At 42.2% G+C, this 23,576-nt stretch overlaps 1 protein-coding gene across 8 annotated transcripts in view; it reads right to left on the bottom strand.

Moving 5' to 3' along the window:
• Positions 1-20,665, bottom strand: part of STN1 (STN1 subunit of CST complex) — a 45,590-nt gene extending 24,925 nt beyond the window's left edge. For 3 of the 8 annotated variants that reach the window (XM_039244020.1, XM_039244021.1, XM_039244027.1), the window contains exons 1-6: positions 20,253-20,286; positions 19,776-19,968; positions 13,283-13,378; positions 7,398-7,466; positions 1,326-1,493; positions 473-587 (exon numbers count right to left, since the gene is read on the bottom strand). In XM_039244020.1, the coding sequence (XP_039099951.1) occupies positions 473-587; positions 1,326-1,493; positions 7,398-7,466; positions 13,283-13,378; positions 19,776-19,968; positions 20,253-20,279 (668 nt within the window). In that variant the 5' untranslated portion in view covers positions 20,280-20,286. The other 5 variants (XM_039244025.1, XM_039244022.1, XM_039244023.1 and 2 more) reach the window with 5 other exon arrangements.
• Between the last annotated feature and the right edge of the window lie 2,911 nt (positions 20,666-23,576).

Genomic DNA, 23,576 nt, shown 5'->3' with positions numbered 1-23,576 from the left:
CTTCTGGTTCTTTTTCACCCCTGCACAAAAGAGTATAATCATCCCTGGTTGGGAATACAGTTTTTTGTTATAATGTGCCACAGTGTAGTATTTTAATTGTGATGTTTCATGGCAGCTTTCTTGACGTCTCTTGATTTGGGGCTCATTGAGCTTTACAGTTTTCCACATACTTGGAAAAAGCTCATCTGTTATTTTTTCACATATATTTTTTTCTGCTCCCTGCCCTCCTTCTGGGACACTGATTACATGTACATTTTCCTCACAAAAACCTTACAATATTTGTATTATTATTACCTTCACTTTGCAGATAAGAAAATTAAGGCATATAGAGAGTAAGTAGATTTGCCCAGAGACCCTCAGTGAATAAGTAGACGGTATAGGATTTGAACCCAGGTCACCCCAGCATCTGGGGTCCCACTGCTTGGTCTTATTGACATTGTCATACCTCTAGCAGTGAAAGGCCACAGCTTACCTTTCTTGTTCTAGGGTTGGGCTCTGGAAAGGCTGGTCATACACTTTCCTGTAGATACTGGGCAGCTCAAGCATCCTTGCAATTTGAATGTTGCACACTGGATCATCCACTTTATCTAACAAGCCATGGGGGAAAACGTGCCAGAGAAATTATAATGAGATCAGCTCTTTCCCACGTCCAAATTGCTGCTCGGTGCCCAGTGGATCTCCTTCCCCATGTGTGCCCAGGAATCATACATTCTAGATGCACTAAATGATTCCCAGTTATCCTTTGAGAGCGCATGCAATGCCCTAAGCATCATGGGCTTGGCCAGGCGCAGACGGGAACCAGGGAAAGTACGTTTGCTTATTCACTCCTCTGTTACAATGGCAGACAACAGGGGCTAGCCTTGGGATTTCCAAGCCAAAATCAACCAGAGCACTGAAGAGGGGACCACTCAGAGGATGTGGGACTATCATATTTCTGATTAGCTGTTTCCCTTCAAAGCTAATGGACTCAACAGTATTTAAGAAATCTCCGTCATTTTATAGACTATGAATACTCTGCCCTAAATAGACTGATACTTAGAACTTCAAAGCACTCTATTATGTTGCCCAAATAAATTTGACAGATATATAGAACAAATCATTTGTTTGCCTCAATTTGTAGTTACTTCTCTTCAAAATAAAGTTAAGAGATGCTGCTTCTCTAAAGAAAGCGTGTTATGAAATATAATTTCCCAGAGTTACATTTTTTAATCTGAACTTTTTAGGAGTTTGACTTTTCGCTAACCCACAGTTTAGAAGCTAACCCAGAGTTTACTGGACACACACCCAGAATAACAACCAATTTGGCAGAAATTACTTATGCTTACAATAAGTAGTGACACGAATTTCTCGTTCTTCTCTGTATGTGTGGATATAACCTCTGATCTGGATAATGTCCCCAATTTCTATCTTTGTTTTCTGCTCAATGGTCTCCTGCAACTTCTTAAGCTGTGAGGTTAAGTTCAGCTCCCCTATAGCTGGACCACCTGTTGTTGCTAGGGATAGAAAAAAAAGAGACAAATGCATAACACAATCACTCCACATCTGTGAGGTAGTTTGGGGAAAGACCAATGTAAGATATCTATACATTCTACTTCTCATTAGTTGCTCTACTGCACAAAATCTATGTGAAGGACTTCTGATGTCCTGTGCTGAAGAGAAGGCCTAAATTGTAATTATTTAAAGTAGGGTGAAGGGAAGGGAGTCTAGGAGGCCTGATAAACCCAAGTGGGTGAGTTCGGGCATGGCTGTTTTCTCTCCTACCCCCTCATCACCAGTGCAGGCAAAGGGCTCTATGTGGTCCTGAGCTGAATTCTGTATGAGTTCAGCTGGGTTTGGTGGCAACAGCTCTAAACAACTATTTAAAGTGTGCTTGCAGACTGGGGGGGCTCAGTTAGTTAAGCATCTGACTTTGGCCTGGGTCATGATCTTGCAGTTTGTGAATTTCAGCCCTGCGTGAGGCTCTGTGCTGACGGTTCAGAGCCAGGAGTCTTCTTTGGATTCTGTGTCTCCCTCTTCTCTCTGACTCTCCCCCCACTCATACTCTCTTTCTCTCTTTCCCTTTCTCTCTCTCTCTCAAAAATAAATAAACATTAAAAAAAATTTAAAGTGTGCCTGCAGGAAGACAGGTCTGGCATAGGAGAAAGTGGGCCCCAGAGTCTTCATTTGCAGTTCTGTTTACGAGGAAGGCAAATGTGCCTCAGGCTGATTATCTTTGTTAGGTAACTAGGGTAATCTCTCCCTCTCTTTCCTTCTCTCTTTCTCATACAACTGCATGGTGAAAAGAACCCAATGCACATTCAATTCTAAATAGTTTCTATCACTTAAGTTTAATTTCAAACTGTAATAGCTAAATAATAATAATAAGCAGAGCCGTGACTATTTGGGTACTATAGGTGCTGTTCTAAGGACTTTACGATGGATTAGCTTTTTTTTTTTTTTTTTTGGTGCTTTAAATTTAATCTAGTTTATTTATTTTTTTTTACAAATAGTTTATTGTCAAATTAGTTTCCACATAACACCCAGTACTGATCCCCACGAGTGCCCTCCTCCATGCCCATCCCCCCACCCCCCTACATCCATCAGTTCTCAGTTTTTGTCAGCATTCAAGAGTCTCTCATGGTTTGCCTCTCCCTTTCCCCCACCATTTCCCCCCTTCTTCTCCCCCTTGGTCCTCTGTTAAGTTCCTCCTAATCCTCCTATACGTGCAAACATATGATATTTGTCCTTCTCTGCCTGACTTATTTCACTCAGCATAACACCCTCAAGGTCCATCCATGTTGCTACACATGGCCAGATTTCATTTTTTCTCATTGCCATGGAGTATTCCATGGTATAGATAAACCACATCTTCTTGATCCATTCGTCCGTTGATGGACACTTAGGCTCTTTCCATGTTTTGGCTATTGTTGAGAGTGCTGCTATGAACATTGGGGTACATGTGCTCCTATGCCTCAGCATTTCTATTGGATTAGCATTTCTAATCCTCACAACTACACCTATTTATTATTAGCCCCATTTTATAGATGAGGAAACAGAGTCACAGAGAGGTCAAGCAACTTGCCCAAAGTAAAACAACTAGTTAGCAACCAAGCTGGAGTTTTAACTCGAGGAGTCTCTGACTCTAGTGCCTTCCTGCTTATTCTTTATTCTCTGCTGCCTTCCCCTGAGCATACTCACATTTTCCAGTTACAGCGAGTGTGTGTAAACATTTCTGTGTTCTCATTTTCTGCCTAGCATAAGTTCAAACACACACATATCCATGGGATCTATACGACTCTAGCATTTTACATTATAATTGAACATTCTGTCATGTTAACATGCCACAGTTCATTTAGTCAGTCTCATTAAATATTTCATTCTCCCCCCCCTTTTTATAATTTTTTATTTTGGTTTTTTATCATAGCACTGGATGGGGTTTAGAGGTCAACACTTGGGTAACACAGTCAAACAGACCTGGCTGAAATCTCAGTTCACCTCTTACTAGTTGTGGGACCTTGGGCAGCCTGCTTAACCTCACTCTGCCTCAGTTTCCTCAACTATGAAATGGGGATAGCAATGGAGTCCACCTCACACAGAGTTGTTGTACATGATCTAAGTTAACCCTTACATCATGAGCTTGTCAGCACAACGTCAGATCCAGAATCTAGAAAATATTCTATAAATGTCAGCTATTTGTAAAAATGAATACATAAGCCCTTTAGACAAAATTATTTTGTTTTCTTTGGGGTCTTCTATTGGGAATTACTGGAGAGAAAAGTAAAAAACAGGTTTAAGCTCATTACATATTGTCAGAACGTTTGCCAGAATAAAACCAAACAAACCATTCTCTTTTCACCAGTGTCACCAGCACAAATGCACACTTGTAGCTCCTACCCTGCCCTTACTCATTTAGATGTTTAGTACCTTAAAAAATACACGGTTCCATGATGTTTTATTTTGCTAAATTTTAAACTGCCAGATAGGCTATGTGTTTTTATATAAGATGATCTCCTCTCTATATTTCTTTACGTATAAGAAATCGTCTTAGGCATTCAATGTATTATTCACATCTGTGTGCTTTATGTTAACTTCTGAAAAATTTGGGGGGAAGCATTATCAGTTATGCTGATTACATCCCCCACCCCCACACCCCATTCCATGGCTTTTCTATGGCTTTCTTTTCTTATTTTATTTTATTTTACTACATAAAAGTGTGAAAAGATCTTCACTCTATCCCACTGTCAATTGATGATAGTGTTTGGTGCTTTCACAGCTAGGGACTTATGAGACCTTAACATACATACCCCACGTCTACACAATAAATACATAACTCCATCTCCTTTATGTGACGTCACTCAAGCTGGAAGACAGGGATCAGAGTCACCTCTTTTGAAAATATTTTCCTCTACCTGAACCAACAACATTCACAAAATGCTGATTTATTTCCTGCTGTTGTCTTATTTTAGGTTTGTCATATATTAGTGTTCCTATAATGAGTGAACAAATCTCTCTTTTAGCCTGGTAATCACATTTTCTGCTTTTTAAGCTAATGCACCTTAGAGCACTGTGGCTTTGTAAAGAGCAAAGGCATTACTTTTCTTTTAATGCATCTAGTCTACCAAGGGCAATGGCAACCTAGGGAGCACAGGGCACTCTGTATCCAGTAACCAATACCTAGGAATCTAGACGCAATCAGCATTAACGGTACTCAGCTTACTGGGTTTCTTCAGAAAATACCCCAAGTATTACTTTTTAAAAGGTTATTCCATCTGTGTTCCTATTTCTCAAGCTCTCTTCTACTTCAGCTGAATTTAAAACACTTGAGAACAAATGCTTCATGCAGCATTGCTGAAATAAACAGACTGACGGCTGGTCTGAGAATGAGGCCCCACATTCACTTAAAGGGTGAGCCGGACTGCTGAAAGGGCTCATGCTCCGTAATTTAGTGAATGTAATGAGATGGCTGGAGCCTGACAGAATTTCATTTTAAATAGCCTATTCCACCCTGAAAGATAAAACCCCCTCTAAAATTCTAATATCAAGGGCCAGGCTTTCTTAACTTATCTCCAAAGCTAAGTCCAAATGGTGCACTTAATAGGACACTGATAGGAGTTAATATCATATTCGTACATACCTTAACGGGCTGGAACACGGTTTTGACTCAGGCTAAATTTTGTTTGAAAAAATTAGTCTTCATTGGCCATTTTCCAGGGGAAAGCTTTTAAATTGAGGGTAATTACATGAAAAGAAGAGAACGGGCTAGTCCAGAACAATTTAAAAATATCTTTCATATATAACATGACTCTGGCTTTTTCTGGCTTTTTCCTTGGACTCTTACCCTCTCATTTTTATTCTCAAAGTAATTTTCAACTGAGGCTACCTGTTCATCTCTTCATCTACTTAGAAATATTTTTAAAATCTCAGTGTTAGTAGCCATTCTATCTTAAAAATTATTATATAGGAGTTATATAATATTCCTAATATCATTCTTTAAAAAATGAGCTGATTTTGAAAGTTAAAACAATGTCTAAAACAGGAGTCTACAAGCTATATAGCCCATGGGCCAAATCCATCCACAACCTGCTTTTGTAAATAAAGTTTTATTGGAACCCAACCATGCCCATTCACGTATGTACTATGTATGGCTGCTTCTGAGTTACAATGGCAGTACTGAATAGCTGACATAGGATATGGCCCACAAAGCAGAAAACATTCACTATCTTACCCTGTACAGAATAAGTCTGCTGCTCCATGGTCTGAAACAAGTATATGTATCTGAACAACACCTTCTGATTGAAGGTTTTAAAAACACTAAAACCATAAATCTGCAAATGATTTTAATAACCTAGAATATATGCAAATTCAAATATCTGGCTGTCTTATAGGTTTACTTTTTTTTTATTTTTAAAAAATTTTTTTAATGTTTTTTTATTTATTTCTAGGAGAGAGAGGGAGAGAGACAGCGTGAGCAGGAGAGGGTCAGAGAGAGAAGGAGTCACAGACTCTGAAACAAGCTCCAGGCTCCGAGCTGGCAGTCAGCACAGAGCCCGATGCGGGGCTCGAACCCACGAACCGTGAGATCATGACCTAAAGCGAAAGTCGGACGCTCAACTGACTAAGCCACCCAGGCGCCCCTTATAGGTTTACTTTTTACCTGTGAGGCAACTGCATAAAAATTTGTTGTCTTTTTAAATTTTTTTTTATCTACAAAGCTTCTCTTTTTTTTATTTTTGAGAGAGAGAGAAAGAACAAGCAAGGGAGGGGCAGAGAGAGAGGAGAAAAGAGGATCCAAAGAGGGCTCTGCATTGACAGCAGTGAGCCTGCTGTGGGGCTTGAACCCACACACTATGAGATCATGACCTGAGGCAAAGTCAGAAGCTCAACCGACTGAGCCACCCAGAAGCTTCCTAAGCCAATGGGTGCCAATGGTTAAGGTGTTCCCAAATTAGGAAAAGGAATACTGAAGTTATATGAAACTGATGGCCAAATTCTAAATGTAAATATGTCAGAAAATTAAGCAAAGGAGCAGTCCACTGGTCAGAACAGTCAAAGTAGGAAGCTGACATTCTGACACGTAATAGCAAACAGGAAAGGCACCATGTATCACTGAAGGAGACAGATACTGGATGTCAGATGTTATAGCGGCAATATTTAGTGAATACCCCCGCTGTGTATGGCACCATGCCATGTATGTTATAAAACAGAGAAACAAGGTCCCATGTCTGTAGCTCCTCTAGAACCAAAAATAATCATCAGTACTGCCCACTATTCTTTTTAATATTATACACTTAATTTAAAAAACTACTTAAGAACTATTAAAATATACTCAAGGAATTCCAAATGCTGTTTCAGTTATAGTCAATGGTTCAATATATAATTTTAAAGTGTCTTTTCAGTTTATATAATTCAGTGGCTAACTTCAAAGGAATTCTATCTTACCTTCTCATCAATGTTAGAATTCCTGGTATATTTGAGATTTCAGAAAATCTGGATCATGGCAGCACAGAAGTTAGTGGCAATCACGTAGGAGGAAAAGTCTTCAAAATCTTCTTTGGTTAAGGGATATGCCTGGAGCAAGGAGATTCTGACCTGACTGGCAAATATGCTAAAACATCTTGATTTACGTAATGACTGCTGTGGTAAAAATGAAATGCTGGAACTCCCAGAAACCACATCACACTCCCACAGGCTTAGGAAAAAGTGAGCACCAAACAGAAGGAAGAAACAAACACAACTAGCTCTTCTGTGATATCGGTCTGCAGAGTAGCCAGAGCTCTGGGCACAGCGCTTCAAGTGGATCAACAGCATTCATCAGTGGATAAAGGTGAAAATTTAGCCCTAAGGCTGTTCTGATGAACCACCTTGAGTAAAAACCATTGGTTAGCAGAAAAGTAAAAGAGTATGTCAAATAAAAGTACCTGATGAAGACTCGATATTGTTTGACTTTTTCCAGCAGATGCAGTTTATAACTCCAGTGCTGTCATCCACTGCAAGAGAAGCATAAGAGGGTAGAGGAGAGATTTGGGTACTGTTAGTAAATTAGTACATCATCATTGCATTTGGCTACACCAAAAAATGACATTTTTCAATAGCCTAGTTGGGCAAACCCTTATAAAACTCTCCTTCCATTAAAAAAAATTTTTTTAATATTTATTTATTTTTGAGAGACAGAGCATGAGCAGGGGAGCGGCAGAGAAAGAGGGAAACACAGAATCTGAAGCAGGCTCCAGGTTCTGAGCTGTCAGCACAGAGCCCAGTGAGGGGCTGGAACTCATGAACAGCAAGATCGTGACCTGAGCTGAAGTCGGATGCTTAACCGACTAAGCCACCCAGATGTCCCTTCTTCTATTTGTAGAAGTAACCTCTCACTATACACCAATGAAAACTGCTTGTCTGTACATGCTGGCGTAAAACACGAGCCTAGCAAGATGTAGTCAACATTTCCCTTACCCTGCCTCAAGGGTACTGATGATTTTAAGTTTATTTATTTTGAGAGAGAGCAAGAGAGAGCGAGCGAGAGCATGGGCACAAGCAGGGTAGGGACAGAAAGGAGAGACAAAATCCCAAGCAGACTCTGTGCCATCCTGCATCAGTGCACGGTCTGATGCAGGGCTTGAACCCAGGAACCGTGAGATCATGACCTGAGCCATAGTTGGATGCTTAACCAACTGAGCCACCCAAGCGCCCCAAGGGTACTGATGATTCTTGACCACACCTCTTCTAAAAATGGAGTCCTCAGGAATTCAAGTACAAAAATCTCAATGAATGCAACATGCAAAAGCAGCCTTGCTCTCCCACCCTGAAACAAGGCAGCACTGACATGGTCCATGATGAGAGCCTTCTCTCATCATTTGCTCTCTCAAGAGCTTGATGATTTATCAAGACAAAGCACCCCTAATTTTCTGACCTGGACTTCTCTTTGTAAATGAACTTCTGCCCAGTCCTTAACATTGCAGGGGATGTATGGAAACCTAAGTATATTGCAGAAGGGCAAAGTTTAATTTTCATGATGGAAAATAGTTCTATCTTGCTCACATAAATAATTTTGGCTTATTTTATCCTTAATGCAAAATACACACACACACACACACACACACACACATACACACAGAATTCCCATTGCACTTGAACTTATAACTGCAGAGGAACTGGAAATGTTTGTTATGGGACGATGGATGTCTTCTCTTTGTCTAATTTCCGAAAAACTCAGAAAAGAGATCAGTGGGCTTAATGATTTTTTTAAAAGTCGTCATCAAGGCTGTTATAAAAGCACAAGTAATATAGAACATAACGTAAATTTTTTTATTCCTGGTATAAATCTGTGTTGAAAGCAGAAGCCAGGAATACTTCTTATACAAAAATAAATTCTAGATGGATTTTATTAAATGTAAAACAGGTGAACTTAAAAACGTGAGAAGAAAATATGGGTAAATACTTTTGAACCTTGTGCTTATAGTTGGTGGAGGGGATTCTTTGAGCAGAACTGAAAATCAGAACTCATTTTTAAAGGTCTGATATATATGACCTAATAATTAGTACTGTACAGCAATTTTCCAAATGATAGGGCTACTGTCTTTTTTTTTTTTTTTTTTTACAAATAGTTTATTGTCAAATTAGTTTCCAAGGGCTAATGTCTTAATATAGAAGCAACTCATACAAATTGATAAAGAAAAGACAAAGACCAGAGAAAAAATGGCAAAGAAAAAGAATACGTAATTCACAGAAGATACAAAAATGGCCAATAAGCCTGTCAGTACACTAAATTCATTAGTTACCAGAAAAAGAACAAACTTAAATAATGTTTCAACTACTAGAATAACAAATATTAAACAATACTGATACCCTCACATGCTGTTAGTGGAAGTGGAAATTCATGTCAAATTTCCAAAGAGCAAGTTAGGAAACCTGTTGAATTTTTAAATGTACATATCCTCTGACTTAGCAATTACTTCTAGAAATTTATTCTGGGAGAAAAACAGAGTAAGTACACAGACTTATATATTTTGTATAAAGCCGTTTGTTCCAACATTGTTTATGATACTGGAAGTTGGGTGGCTCGGTTGAGTGACTGACTGGGCTGAGGTCATGATCTCAAGATTTGTGGGTTTGAGCCCTGCATCAAGTTCTGTGCTGACAGCTCAGAGCCTGGGGCCTGCTTTGGAATCTGTGTCCTCCCTCTCTCTCTGCCTCTCTCCCACTCGCTCTCTCTCAAAAATAAATCTCATTTAAAAAATCTTTTTTAATGAATTACAATGGCATAGCATATGAGGGTAAAAAGTTATAATGAAGATTTATGTTCACTGCTGTTTTAAGATATCCATGCCTCTTTTAGAAAAGAAATCTTATGTATAAGACTATGTGTAAGAAATGTATATATATGTACATTTTTTTAAAAGTTTATTTATTTTGTGGGGCGCCTGGGTGGCTTAGTCGGTTAAGCGTCCGACTTTCGCTTAGGTTATGATCTCGCGGTTCGTGGGTTCGAGCCCCGCGTCGGGCTCTGTGCTGACTGCCAGCTCAGAGCCTGGAGCCTGTTTCAGTCTGTGACTCCCTCTCTCTCTGACCTCCCCTGCTCACGCTGTCTCTCTCTCTCTCCTAGAAATAAATAAAAACATTAAAAAAAAAGTTTATTTATTTTGTGAGAGACAGAGAGAACATAATCAGGGGAGGGGCAGAAAGGGTAGGAGAATCCCAAGCAGGTTCTGTGCAGCCAGCATGAGCCCAATGTGGGGTTCAAATTCATGAAACCCTGAGATCATGACCTAAGCAGAAATCAAGAGTCGTGGATGGTCAACTGACTGAGCCACCCAAGAGCCCCAAGAAATCTCATATATAATCGAATAACATAAATGTTAAATAGTGTATTTTGACAGAAATGATTTTAAGACAGTAAAATGATAATAGCCAGTTTCTTTTGGAGCATCGGAAAGGAACTCCACGTTGAATGAACATGCTGACTGTAAGCCTCATTTCAGGAATATTAAGAAGAGAAAGGAATATACATAATAGCTCAAGGAAATAATACATATATATATATATATATTTTCCAATATTAGGAACATGTGAAAAATATTAGGAAGGATGTTCACCCAAACACTGACATTGTTTTCATCTTATTTGTAGGGTTTTACATGACGTTAATGTACTTCAGTAAAGTTTACTCTAACTTCAACTTTTGTTTTATAATGAGTATCGTCTTAAAATAAATCAATAAGGTAATTCTGAGTTAATGAATTGTTTGACACCTTTAGGCACACTATCTCTGGCCAGTGTCAAATCTCGGTTTACCATGTAAAGTCAAGAAATAGTAGCACATGAGAGATTCGTTCTAGGGAATGTGAGGACACTGACTGCAGCCTCTCCAGGATTCTAGGTCTGAGCTGGAGCTGCTGCCAAGTGCTCTGGGCACTGCCACCAAACCCTCTGACTTTCTGGTTTGTAACCTCTCCCGGCGGGTGCTGCGCCCTGGCAGCATAAGGTCTGGCTGCTCGAATGCCCTGGAAGGGGGAGGGCCCTGCAATGCTGCACAACGTGCCCCCCCACCCACTTGCCTGGGTCGCTGGCCTTTTGTTTCAGCAGTGGAATGAGTCAGTGAGAGCAGGAAACACCCCCAGCACAGGCCTGTGGTGAGTCAGGTGGAGCAGGACCCAGTACAGCAAGGAGGGGCCGCCTGGCAGGTGGCCCGAGAGCCAAGCTGGCCCTAGGACAGCAGGGAGGGTGCAGCTCTCCCTTGAACAGGCCTCACAAGAGCTAAAATCACAAAAGCATGTCTACTCTCAATGACTTCAACCCTCAGATGCTTTTCATTTTCCCAGAGCCCAGAGATGGATCCGGTTCTTGTAACATTCACTTTAAAGAAAATGTTTACTGGGGAAGGGTCAAACATATCGCCTTCATCTTTTTTTAATCTCTGACCTCTACACAGTTTCCATCCCAGACCCCATGAGAAAGGGAGGGGTTGGGGAGCCCCACCTATGCTAACAACAAAACATGCTGTATCCAACCAAAAACAACAAAAACAAAAAAAGCAGATGAAGTGATGGTGGGGGGGAGGGTGAGCTGATGGGGGAGAGAAAAATCAAATTGAGTTATATGGAGACTATACGGCGGACTGGTGTCAGTAAATAGATTGGACCTATAAATCTCCATCAGTGGAACCTTGAGCAAATGACTGGGCCTTATTTTTCTCATCTCCAAAACGGAAAGAACATCTGTCCTTACAATTTCAAATGATCAGGGGGAGAAGAACACTAAGTTATGTATGTGAGAGTGCTCTGTAAACTGAAACTATCATTTCATCACTGGTATTTGGAGAGGAAGTACTTTATTATACTACAGAAAATGTACTTGCCCACAACTGAGTGTGCTGTAGGAAATTGATGACTACTTGTTGAATTGTCTGGAGAAAAACAGATACCTTTGGTAAAATAAAGCAGAGAAGGGATCCAATGGGTGGTGCCTGACAAGATGATCTATTTTAAAGTCTAAAAATATATACATGTTGAGGAAAAGCAGAAGGTATGAGGAACCTCATCTCTCACATGTTATTTTTGTACGCAGGAGACAATCAACTTTAGGAAAATGAATACGTGTTGAAAAACATGCAATGATATTCTATCTATACGACAGCTATCATACACAGGCTGCCAGTGAAATGGTCTCAGTCAACTGGTTCAACTGCCTTCTGATTCCCCACAAGGAGAGCAGGACCACAAATCCAAGGCGACACAACAGAAAGCGACAACGTCAATTACAGCAAAGGTTTGGAATCCAGAGTTAAGCTTCCCCCTAAATATCTAGGTTGGCCTCTTAGCTGAAGAGGCTCTGAGAGCTACACAAGGCAACAGATGAAAATGCTTACATTAAACTCAATGAACAAAAACCAAAAACCAAGACCTACCATACGAATTGCTGTGCCCAAACTATAGAAATCTTCATTTGGTTTCCATCCAGATCAGGGCACAGAAACTTTCTGATAATGGATATTCACCCCTGTATACCAAAAGGCTTTTTTTTTTTTTTTTTTTTTTTTTTTTTAAGAAAAGATTTATTTTCAAGTAATTTCCACGCCCAACACGGGGCTTGAACCCACAATCTCGAGATCAAGAGTCGCATGCTCAAATGACTGAGACAGCCAGGCACCCCCCAAAAGGGTTTTTAAAAATACTGTTATGGGGGCACCTGGGTGACTCAGTTGGTTGAGTGTCCAACTTCAGCTCAGGTCATGATCTTGAGGTTCATGAGTTCAAGCCCCACATCAGGTTCGCTGCTGTCACCCTGTCAGCATAGGGCCTGCTTCGGATCCTCTGATCCCCCCTCTCTCTGCCCCTCCCCTGCTTATGCTCTCTCTTTTAAAACATAAATAAAACATTTAAAAATATACAGTTCTTATTATTTTTATACCTCCCTGTCTTCTTAAAGAGTCTACTTTGACATTAATCTGGCCTTTTTTATTTTTAAAGGTACTGATATAGACATTTGTTACCATCCTTAGCTATTTATAGCTATGCTCTCAGGTATCAGGTATCTGTTCTTGATTATCCAGAGACCCTAGACTATCATATTTTAATTCTTCTACCTCCAAACTCCCCATCAGCTGTCATGTAACAGTATGCATCAGTATCATTCCTACTTTTGCCTCACTTTACACTTGGTCCATGACAGTGGCTCCAAATAAAAGACAAGTGCATGGGCTCTGTGAGAGTCCCGGGGTGGTCTGAAAGGCTGGGGTTGCTTCAAATTCGCTGTTCCTCCAAGTGGGGTCCTTCCACATAAGTTCAGTGTCAGGCACAATTGTTCTTACCTCCATAACAGTAGAAAGCTTCTTTTTCTCTTCTTCCTATTACAGTTCCCAAGATCTCCACCTGTTTTATTGGATGCCCATTGTAAAAAAATACTCCTGAAATTTAAAAAAAAAAAAAAAAAAAATCAGCCCTTGACAAATGGCAACCTCAAGAAATTCAAATGTCTTTTCCTTAAGGGTCCTAAGTAGAAAGTTTGGCTTCAGTGAAGTTTGTACTAATGCAGAAAAGAGAAAAACAATGTTGCCCAACTAGATCTGGTTAATCTTCTTTCCACTTATGAAAATGATATGTGCCTCCTTGTGAACCTCTCACAACGGGCTTGAAAACAGTCAGTATATTATGAGACCAAATCTAATTTGAGGGGCTACAAAAAAAAGAGGAAATCACAAGAAAGACTTTTTTGGCTTTTTTACTAGAGCTTTTCTAGGGAGCCAGTCTTCATTTCTATGAATTAGCAGTAGCTTTTTGTTTTTTTAAAAAATTTTTAATGTTTGTTTATATTTGAGAGAGAGAAAGAGTGTGAGCAGGGGAGGGGCAGAGAGAGCCGGAGACAGAATCCGAAGCAGGCTCCAGCCTCTGAGCTGTTAGCCCAGAGCCCAGCACAGGGCTTGAACTCACCAGCCATGAGATCATGACCTGAGCCAAAGTCTGACATTTAAGTGACTGAGACACCCAGGCACCCCCCTTCTCCTGCCTCCTTTATTTTTAAAGAGAAGACAATTAGGTTACAAAATGTTGCCCTTTGGGGCCAGATTATAACTCTAAAACTTCTCTTTTTAAAACTGTTTTCAAAACCCAGAGAAAGATGCCAACGGGCAGCTTCCTGATAGAGGAGAAACCTGAGAGGCCGAACAATACACTAACACCTGGAGGGCTTTTGTGAAGGGATGTGGAGGGACTCCTGGCTGCGGTGAGTCTCTGATTCCCACCCAAGGTCCCAGCGCTGGACTGGCTCCTGCAGAGCATCCTGCCTGCACACCTGCAACACCCTCACCTCACTCCCTATTCTGGCTTAAGCTACTGGCATGTGCATCCGTCTCCTGCAGTTAATGATTCCAGACTAAAACCTCTAGCCTGCCTTTACCCCCTCCCCCATGATGGCTGAATTCTTTACTTTTAGAAAGAGGCTATAAACATTTAAATGGAAATTTCCTTTTAAAATAAAGATATGAATTGTGAACAAAGAAACACTCATCAGTGTAGGCATCTGACCACCTCCTCCCTCCCCGCCAAGCTGGACAGAGCCTCTCTTCTCCATATCCACAGGGCTGGTGGCAGGATGGACCTGTGGCCCAGACTCTGATGCCCTTCAAAATCCCCAGACTGGCCTCCACTGATGGCTCTTGTTTCCAGTGTGGATAAGGGGCCAGGACGAGCCACTCATGGAGAGTCCCAGAGGCTCTAAGCCTCAATCAGCTGGAGATTCTAGAAGGGTGAGATGTGGTTGGAAGGAAAACATGGTGACAAATTTAGCCAAAAGAAGGGCCCTCTCCCTGGGAGAGCAACCTTCTAAAGATGCCTTAGTGGATTAGAGGCCATGGCCAGGGCAACCATTGGGGGCCAAGAGCTGAAACAGCAGGGCTACACAAGGGAAGGAGCCAGAGTCACTGTGTCATCCCCAAAGGAGGGTCACTCCCTTCCAGGGACATTTGGGTTGAACTGGGGACAAACTGGCTCCACAGAAAATCCATGAAATTTCAAGTGCAGGACAGTTCCAATCAACTTTTCCTGAGTTGTTACGATTGATATCCAGGCCCCTTAGTTACCACCTTTGGTGATACCTTTGGGGCCTCTGCCCCTGTCTGCTGGCACTGACCAAACACAAAGGGCAAGTTCAGAGGAGGGGGAGCCCTTCAGGACCTCGGCAGGCAAGCTCAGACTTCCCGTGGCAGAAGGAAGTTTAAATCAGGAGAATGAGCCTCACCTAGGGATGTGGGCATGGGGTCGTCTATACCCCATACCCCCATACCCCACCACTGTGCCCTGATATGCCTGTGTGCAGAGAAGAGCTACAGCATGGCCAGCCCTGCTTTGGTTTGCTGCAGGGCCAGGTGGGGCTTAGAGTGGCCTGAGCTCCAGGTTGCAGCCAGCACTTTCTGCTTCCCCACACGCATGGTATAGGCGCTAACACTTCCCATCTGTGTACTGCGCAGAGCAAAGTTGGAACTGTTCTTCGAACGTGACTGGCCTTCCCCTACCCCAGCTTAAAGAGGGTCTGTCCTTGTTGCTAGCCATTGGTTTGTGTTAGAGACAGAACACTCCACAGGATTCCATGTGGTCAGCTGTGGCCCCCCCCAGGACTACAAAACAGGAGGAGGAATTGTGGAAGCCTCTGGACCCATTGGAGGATCCAGTCTGCCCCTGAAATATCTTTCCAGCTGGTTCTGGAGCCACTAAGGGGTGTTCTGCTGATGTCTGAAAGCCCGAGACAGCCTCAGGCCTCTGGGAGTTTCCCTGAGACACCCTGGTATGTGCTGTGATGGTGGTCTTTACAGTAAAGAGCTGACACACTTTCAGGAGGGGAAAAGAGCTAACCAAAAGGTGTTCTGCCTACATTGAAACATACAAAAAGGTGATAAGAAGACTAGACTAATCACACAAGCCAGGAAAGTCCTCAAGTCACCTGTGATGGAGGCCAATCCTCCATTGCAAACTATGTTGGGCCGCTCAATAAAAATCTGAACAGGTCTTCCCTTGAGGACACAACAGACTTTCTCAAGAAAGCACAGGAAAGGGAGGCCCCTACACTTTTATCTCCTAGATGGACAATGGTCACCTTCAAGGACAGACCTAGTCACCCCAAGGTGCAAACAATCCTGCTGATGCAATAAATGTCTTAAAAGCATCACAGAACCATAGGGAACCAATTTAAAGAAAACAACACAGGGGCTGAGTCAAAACACTCAGAGAAAATCAACTGAGGAGGGAAGATGCTGCTTGAAAATAGAGAAGACACTTCCCAGAGTGTATGGAATCACGAACAACACATATGAGAAGCTCAACCTATATGAAGATGGCCGAAGACATGGAAAATAATTGGGAGAGAACTTCCTTCTATCTATACAAAATTCTCTCTTAGTATAAAAGGGCTCAAAAAAGTTAGATGGCAGCTCTGCTGACTGAAAGAAAGCTCAGTAAGCCAAGAAAAGAAAATAACCAAGACGACAGGTACTGGCTGATGTGGAGTTGAAGCTGCTGCTTCCTGCTGCCTTTGTTCCGCATGCAGCCCACGGAGGCTCAATCACTTGGGCCATCAGGTCCGCAGGAAGGAGGGTCATGCCAGGAGGGTTCAGGGGTCCAGGGTCACGGAGGCAGGCTTGATTCAGCTTTCACAGTTGCCAGCCCCCTAACAGCCACCACCCCAGCAAGACATCTGCCTGTTTTCTCTCTTTTAAATATGCTTTTGGGGCACTTGGGTGGCTCAGCTGGTTGAGCATCTGACTTCAGCTCAGGTCATGATCTCACTGCCTGTGAGTTCGAGCCCCACATCGGGCTCTGGGCTGACAGCTCAGAGCCTGGAGCTGTTTCAAATTCTGTGTCTCCCTCTCTCTCCACCCCTCCCCTGCTCATACTCTGTCTCTTTATCTCAAAAATAAACATTAAAAAAAATGCTTTTGGTTTATCTCGTTTTAGTCTAACTGCTATTAATTAATTGATGCCTGAATGTATTCAAATACCTAAGATATTATTTGTTATTAAGTTTTTATTTTATTTTAGAAAGAGAGCAGGGGAGAGGGCACAAGGAGAGAAACAGACAGTCTTAAGCTCAGCATGGAGCCTGATGCAGGGCTTGATCCCATGACTGTGTGATCCTGACCTGAGCTGAAATCAAGAATCAAACATTCAAATGACTGAGCCATCCAGGTGCCCCATAAGATACTATTTTTAATATAATTCTTATGAATGCACCATTTCCACTTCATTAGACCCTCTAGAATTTAGATAATTTAAGTACTGTATTTTGATTTAAACATTCACTGTATCCCATTATTAAAGTCTGACGTGGATATTTAGAAAAATAAAGATTTTTCTGTATGCTATAAACAAAACAATGAAGCAAAAAAGACGCCAAGACCTATAAACACCACCACCACCACCACCACAGTCAAACTTCGTAATTTTTTTCATAATACTTTTTATTAAACCCTAAATTCACAGATTGACTTAGAGGAGTTGACATTTTGCAACCATTTTGCAACGTAATTCTGATGGCCAATAAGCAGAATAAGGTCAAATTTCAAATCAAGGGCACAGTCTTCCACAAGACTGCTCTTTCTTCAGTCACTGGCCCTAAATTTGGGGGTTCCAAGGCCACCCACACTTCTGACCAAAGCGCTACAAATTTGGGGGTTCTTGTAACTCTTGGCTTTGATAATCCGCTAGAATGGCACACAACTCAGGAAGGTACTACACCTATGACTGTAGTCTTTGAATAAAGGGTACAAATCAGGACTACCTAAATAAAGAGATGCATAAGACAAGGTCTGGGGAGGTCCAAGCACAAAGCTTCCATAACCACAGACATGGCACCCTCCCGATAAATCAATGTATGATTATCAACCTGGAAAACTCACCTGAGCCTCAGTATGTAGAGTTTTTATTTGAGTTTGATTATGCAGGCAAGATTGAATCCTTGGCCACAGGACAACTCAACCTTCAGCCCCGCTCCCTTCCCAGGGGGTTGGGCTGATGTCACCTAGCTGGAAATCCCAGCCCTCTCTAATCACACGGTTGTTCTTTCAGGCATGGACAACCCCTATCCTCATATCAAACCAAAAATAACACCAGAATAAAAACCTAGACTAGAGTAGGGGAATTTCCCACCCCTAGGGCCCCACAGTATAATCTAAAGAGTATTACTGTTGTGAAATTATGATTGGTGTCTGCTTCAACCATGAAGTTTCATTTCAAAAACAAGAGTCGGCAGTTAGTTCAGTTTTTAATAGGATGCCTGGAGGCCAGCAAAGGGGGTGTCCTGGCTAGCTATCAGGAAAGTTAGAGACCCTGTCCTGGCAACACTCCAAAAGTAAAGCCACCAGAAGCTGGATCAAACCAGACAGACCCCAGACAAAGGCCAGAACCCCTAACCAAGTAAGGGAGAAAAGGCATGAAAACCTCCTCACAAATATTTCCCTCCCAAAGTAATACATTTTCCATCCCCTAACAACTGTCAATAAACGACACAAACCTAAAACCCCAGGCACAGCTCTCCACTGAGCTCGCCTCCTCTCACATCTCGCTTTAATAAACTTTCCAACTTGCACTGCTCAACCACGTGTCTGGTTTCTCCTGGAATTCTTTCTTGCAAGGAGACCAAGAGCCTCCAGCAACATCCCTGGGAAGGACTGGGTGGAGGCAAAGGGCCCAGGGGCAGGGGTCTCTCCAGTCCACCTGGCAACAAAAGCATGTCTGGAACAGTATTACCAGTGACACAGCGAAGACACTCAGCATCAGTTTTCCTTGGTTTGTTGTTAATACATCATAAAGTCCTTCAGCCACAGGAAGCATTAAGCCCCTAGCATGCCCTGATATTTCCTTGAGCATCTACAGAAGACCTTTCTTTCAAATGCAAGGCTGGCATTTGGTGTGGAATTGTTTTCTTCCCGAGATGAGCTATGAAGAATACTGGACTGCTCTGGAAAATGGACAACTAAGGGGGAGGACGGCTGCCTTCCAAGAAAAAGCAAAAATCAAAAAAGAAACAGACGGTCTCCAACAATAATTAGGAAACCAAGGTGTGGTGAAAAATCTGCACAAAAGGCTTTAGAAGAAGGTCATCCAAATATATTTGTACATAGAACTGGAAACACACAAAACATCCTCTCATTAAAACTGTGCATACTTGAGATTCTTGACTACTTCTGACTCACAGCTTGCTTTTCATTCAAAACAGCAAAGAGTTTAACCAAACTTCTCATATAGCACAGTAAACATGTGAAGATCATACACAGCTAAATGCATTATTCAAATCTACCCCAAATTATATTATATTTTAGATATGAAGAACCTATCTTTTGTAACTACCACTTTAAAAAAGTGACTTCTTTAACTTTACATGTTTAATGTTTTGCATTAATTAATTAATCACCTTTACAAGTGAGTCACATGCCCAGGGCAGGTAAGAGGCACAGCTGAAAAAGGGAACAAAACCTAGAGATGCCTGGTCCAGTGAGATTTCTACCAAGAGCTGTCCCAAAGAAAAAACAAGTGACCATGTTATAATATGACAGATCTCAACTGCAGGCAAAAACATTCCTCAGTACAAAGGTTACTTCCCCAAGCATTTGTTTTAAGAAACAAAAATAAGATTTAGGCTTTGTAACTCGCATAGACATGAACTAATTCGAGAGTCCATGCTAGGTCCTTTTCAGAGGCTGCAGTAGGGAAGGCTCTCCTGAAAGCCGCTAAGCCCCAGCATTCTGCAGCTTTGGAGAAAGAAGGGTGGGGTGCAGGTGCAGCACAGGGTATCCCCCAAGCCCACGAGCCACATACCTGGTACCTGGCAGGACTCCTTCAAGTCCAGGATATCCCTGATGTAGAGTTTTGCGTAAGCTAGAAACACAGGATCCAAACCCCATAGGATAGAAGGGGTCTCCTCTTCAGGTCGGCTGGATTCGGACTCCATCGGGAGGCTGGGCTTTTGGCTTGCAGCCAACACTGAAAGGCTCTGCGTCACCGAAATGATCTAGATAGGAGACAGAAAAAACCAGGATGCAAAGCGTTTAAGGTGGGTGAAATTGGCATGGCCCCGAAGCTGCTCCCGGGCGCGCCTCCAGAACTCGGGTTGGGATAAATAAACCCAGGGGTCCAGGGCCTATCCAAGCCAGGGCCTAGAGGAAAGAGGCGTTCTTCGGGTGAGGGCCTGTGCGTTCTTTATGGTTCTCCTTCTAGAACCTCCTCTGCCCCACGGGAGTCTTTCTCCTTCCCCCAAAGTACCAACTTCAAAACGGCTATACGCTAACTTCTCACTTTGGGGAGATAGGTCCATACGGGCATACCCTGAAACCGCTTTAATGGGCGGGGTCCGAGAGGAATGGGTGCCCACGTGGCCAAACACCGGGGGGGGGGGGGTCAGAGGGGGTGGATCTGTGCGTCGCTCTGCCCCTGCACCTTCCGGTTTCGGGATACACTGAGGAAGGGTGGGAAACGGAAACGAAAAGCAGACCCGCTCCAAGCCCCTCCCGCCGCGCTCGCGCCGCCAGCCCCCGGCCCCCTGCCCCCAGGAGTGCGCAGGTCCCGCCCTTCCGGGCGCTCAAAGGCCTTTGGGCGCCAAGGCCCTACCCCGTGCTGGAGCGCTGGGCCCAGTTCTTCTCTGCAGTCCCGGGGGCAGGACACAGCTCCCGGCTTTCCACCGACCCACCTCTCCCCGCCCGGGGCCTTCCCTCCCGACTGCCAGAGCTTCGCCACGGCTCCGCCCCACCGCGCGCGGGACCCCGCCCCATCCCGACGAGGCCCCGCCCCAACCTCTCTGCAGGTGACCAGACTGCCTCGCAAGCTTGGCTCAGGTAGTGCTCTGGTCCCTCCATCCGCGCCGCCTCCGTGGGCTTCTGCTGGGGCACACAACCCAAATCTCTGAGGCGTGGGAGCTGGCTCTGCAATTCCTGCTGTCCGAACCGCATACTCCAAGTCTCCCTTTCAAGCCGTCTCCCGCTAGTGGTAGGACGATGAGTCAGGACCCCTAAAGGTTGGGACAGGTTTGGGGGGGCAGGGGTTTGCTCCTGATATATTAAATGAACAAATAAAGAACGAAATACCAAGGTTAGGATTACACTGTGGCATATTTTAAATGTTAATTTGCATTTGGTGAGTGATCTTCTCTCTCTCTCTCTCTCTCTCTCTCTCTCTCACACACACACACACACACACACAGGGACTCTACTTACATTGGAGATAATGTCAGTATCTAAGTTTGAGTCCTTGAGTGAATGTGAGGTCTTGGCTCTGCCCAAGGCTAGCCTTACAAGATCATGACAATAAATTTTGTCTTCTTTCCTCTTATTCAGTCTACAGTCTGGAATGTTGTACACTGAAGAATTTTGAAATACTGGGATTTTGGTAAATCGTAGCTACCTTGGTGGTGTTTGTCCCCAGTGGTCCTAATTTAAAGTGAGAAAAGACAAAAGGCATCCAGATGATCAAGGAAGAAGTCAACTTTCACTCTTTGCAAAGGACAAAATACTGTATATGGAAAACCCAAAAGACTTCCGCCAAAAAACTGCTAGAACTGATACATGAGTTCAGCAAAGTCACAGGATATAAAATCAACGTACAGAAATCAGTTGCATTTCTATACACCATTAATGAAGCAGTAGAAAGAGAAATCAAGGAATCAATCCCATTTACAATTGTACTGAAAACCATAAAATACGTAAGAATAAACCTAACCAAAGAGGTCATAGATCTATATGCTCAAAACTATAGAAAGCTTATGAAAGAAGTGGGAGAAGATACAAAGAAATGGAAAAACATTCCATGCTCCTGGATTGGAAGCAAGTATTGTTAAAATGTTGATACTACCCAAAGCAATCTACACATTCAATGCAATCCCTATCAAAATAACACCAACATTGTTCACAAAACTGGAACAAATGATTCTAAAATTTGTATGGAACCAGAAAAGACCCCAAAGAGCCAAAGTAATGGTGAAAAAGAAAACCAAAGCTGGAGGCATCACAATTCCAGACTTCAAGCTGTATTACAAAGCTGTAACCATCAACACTGTGTGGTATTGGCACAAAAACAGAGAGATCAATGGAACAGAATAGAGAACCCAGAAAAGGACCCACAAATGTATGGCCAACTAATCTTCAGCAGAGCAGGAAAGAATATCCGATGGAAAAAAGACAAACTCTTCAGCAAATAGTGTTGGAAAAACTGGACAGTGACACGCAGAAGAACGAACCTGTACCACATTCTTACTACACAAAAGTAAAATGGATGAAAGACCTAAATGTAAGACAAGAAACCATCAAAATCCTAGAGGAGAAAATGCAAAAATCTCTTTGACCTTGGATGCAGGAACTTCTTACTAGAAATGTTTCTGGAGACAAGGGAAACAAAAGTAAAAATGAACTATTGGGACCTCATCAAGATAAAAGTCTTGTGCATAGTGAAGGAAACAATCAACAAAACTAAAAGGTTACAGATGTAATAGGAGAAGATATTTGCAAATGACATTGGATAAAGGCTTAGTATCCAAAATCTATAAAGAACTTACCAAATTCAACATCCAGAAAATAAAAAATCCAGTGAAGAAATGGGCAAAAGATATGAATAGACACTTTTACAAAAAAGACATCCAGATGGCTAGCAGACACATGAAAAGATGCTCAATATCATTCATCATCAGGGAAATACACATCAAAACCACAATGAGATATCACCTCACACCCATTAGAATGGCTAAAGTTAACAGCTCAGGAAACAATAGATGTTGGTGAGGTTGTGGAGAAAGGGGAACTCTTTTGCACTGCTGGTGGGAATGCAAACTGTTGCCGCTACTCTGGAAAACAATATGGAGGTTCCTCAAAAATTTAAAAATAGAGCGATCCAATGACCCAGCAATTGCACTACTAGGTATTTATCCAAAGGATACAAAAAGCTGATTCAAAGGGGCACATGCACCCCAATGTTTATAGCAACATTATTAACAATAGCCAAATTATGGAAAGAGCCCAAATGCCATCAGCTGATGAATGGATTAAGAAGATGTGGTATGTATGTATGCATGTATGTGTATGTACGTATAATGGAATATTACTCAGTGATCGAAAAGAATGACATCTTGCTATTTGCAACAATGTGAATGGAACTAGAATGTATTATGCTAAGTGAAACAAATACCATACGATTTCACTCGTGGAATTTAAGAAACAAAACAGAAGAACATAGGGTAAGGGAAGGAAAAAGATAAGATAAAAAGAGATTCTTAAATACAGAAAACAAACTGAGGGTTGCTGGAGAGGTGCTGGATGGGGAGAAGAGCTATATGGGTGATGGGCATTAAGGACAACACTTGTTGGTATGAGCACTGGGTGTTATATGTAAGTGATGAATCACTAAAGTCTATTCCTAAAACCATCATTACAGTATATGTTAACTAACTTGTATTTAAATAAAATTTTAAAAAATCAATTTAGCAGAAAAATACAGATCATTCCTTTTGAAAAAAAAAAAGAAGAAAAGATAGCCACATTCCACTCCCAAAAATAAATAGAAAAGCTACATCATAACCTTACTCAAGATGGCTAGAGTTCTTCCTAATTTATAGGGACTCTGTAAAATAGAAGGAGG

Source organism: Hyaena hyaena, unplaced genomic scaffold, assembly GCF_003009895.1.
Source record: "Hyaena hyaena isolate Hyena2069 unplaced genomic scaffold, ASM300989v1 scaffold_233, whole genome shotgun sequence".
In the NCBI taxonomy this organism is placed as follows: domain Eukaryota; kingdom Metazoa; phylum Chordata; class Mammalia; order Carnivora; family Hyaenidae; genus Hyaena; species Hyaena hyaena.
Note: the sequence above shows the minus strand (reverse complement) of the source record. Positions and strands in the feature narration are given on the sequence as shown.